The following is a 1,564-nucleotide window of genomic DNA, read 5'->3' as shown; positions in this document are numbered from 1 at the left end:
ACTGCCAATCGTATACAAATATTTTTAAAAATGCTAATCACTAGCAAACATTGCAATTTCGTATCGAACGATAAAACGTAAGTAACCCTGGACTTGCCTATATGTATAATTAAATAGTTAGCTAATGAATTCCTTTTTATTTTTAACAAATAAACAATTTGAAATTATAGATGAATTCAAAGTTTACAACTCTCGTCGTCTATTACTTAATTCCTGACACACATGTAATATTTCTAAGATTGTTGGTTCTGGTTGGTATAATTTTTTATTCGTTCTCGTTAATTTTTTCTTCCTCACTATCTAACGAAAAGTTGAAATCATTTTCGCTAGCAATATTGTGTAAAACACAGCACGCTCCGATGAAATTACATAGTTTCTTTATACCTTTAAACTTGCAGTAATACAATTGTCGAAATCGCTGCTTCAATATGCCAAGAGAATGCCCAATTAAAATGCGACCTTTACTTAGTTGTCTATTGAAATATTTCTGGTCCCTTATCAAATGGCCATTGTCGTTGAATGGAGTTATAATGCAATCACTACAGGGATAAGCCGAGTCCCCAAGCAAATAATAATCTAAAAAAAGTTGTAAATATCTAAATAAACAAGTATGTTCTACTTATTTGCTTCATAAGGATGTAGGCCCAAAAATTTTACCCCAGCACAATGTTGTTAGGTTTTTATAAACGGGAGAGTTTTGAAGAACCCAACTGTCGTGGATAGATCCCGGAAATCCGACGAAAACATTGATATCACAAATGCCTTGCAGACCTAATGTTACATGACCTTTTCGGTCAATATAATCGTCTTTGCGTTCTGAAGGTTGACTTATTCTAATATGCGTCCCATCGATGCAGCCTAAAAAAAAAATTGAGTTTAATATACAACAATTTATTCCTACATCATTCTTAAATATACTTTTACCTATTGACTTTGGAAATCCAAGCTGAGCAAAGTAATTGATAACTTTAGGGTTCAATCCGCTTATGAACATTGTTACCCTATCAATTATTCGGGAAATGCTTGAGACTGTTAAATTAAACCGGTCGGATAAATCACGGAATCTACAAGCCTCATGACCGGAAAGCCACAAAAACATAGTCAGACTTTTCGCAACGGACAAACGCTTATAATCCCTAAGTATTTTACATGATTCGGATTGCTAATATCTCGTTGTTCAACTAGCGAACAGCTCCTTGGAAATCCGAAAATGTTTTAAGAACTCTTCACCAGTGTATGTGGGAACTACTTCTTCAAAATGGTTTTTAATTCTATTTCTGCTTTGCCGTATTTGGATTACTTCTTTACATATCGCTTCATCTTCTCTGTAGAAGTTTTCCCTTATCAAATTTAAGAAATCATCCGAGTCGCTTGAAGAGTTTACCAGCTCATCCAGTAAAGGAGTACTAGAAGCAGCGGCACATGCTTACTATAAATTAATTAATAACATCGAAATCTCTGAAATATATGAGGAATTACCCTGCAGGGAGTGACGTTAGCTTATACCTAACTTTAGTCTGTTTACGCGAACACTAGTGCTAACTATTAACTGTGTATTTTGTTC

General features: G+C 34.3%; 1 protein-coding gene across 1 annotated transcript in view; it reads right to left on the bottom strand.

Moving 5' to 3' along the window:
* Positions 1-828: 828 nt before the first annotated feature.
* LOC118738333 (protein zerknuellt-like) overlaps positions 829-1,564 on the bottom strand; it is a 25,155-nt gene continuing 24,419 nt past the window's right edge. The window contains exon 3 of the mRNA XM_036469258.1: positions 829-858. Coding sequence (XP_036325151.1) covers positions 829-858 — 30 coding nt within the window. The remainder of the gene's footprint in view (positions 859-1,564) is intronic.

The sequence above is a fragment of the Rhagoletis pomonella genome, unplaced genomic scaffold (assembly GCF_013731165.1).
Source record: "Rhagoletis pomonella isolate Grant_MI unplaced genomic scaffold, Rhpom_1.0 Rhpom_scaffold_00004, whole genome shotgun sequence".
NCBI lineage: Eukaryota > Metazoa > Arthropoda > Insecta > Diptera > Tephritidae > Rhagoletis > Rhagoletis pomonella.
The sequence above is the reverse complement of the archived record's forward strand: the minus strand, read 5'-3'. Positions and strand labels throughout refer to the sequence as shown.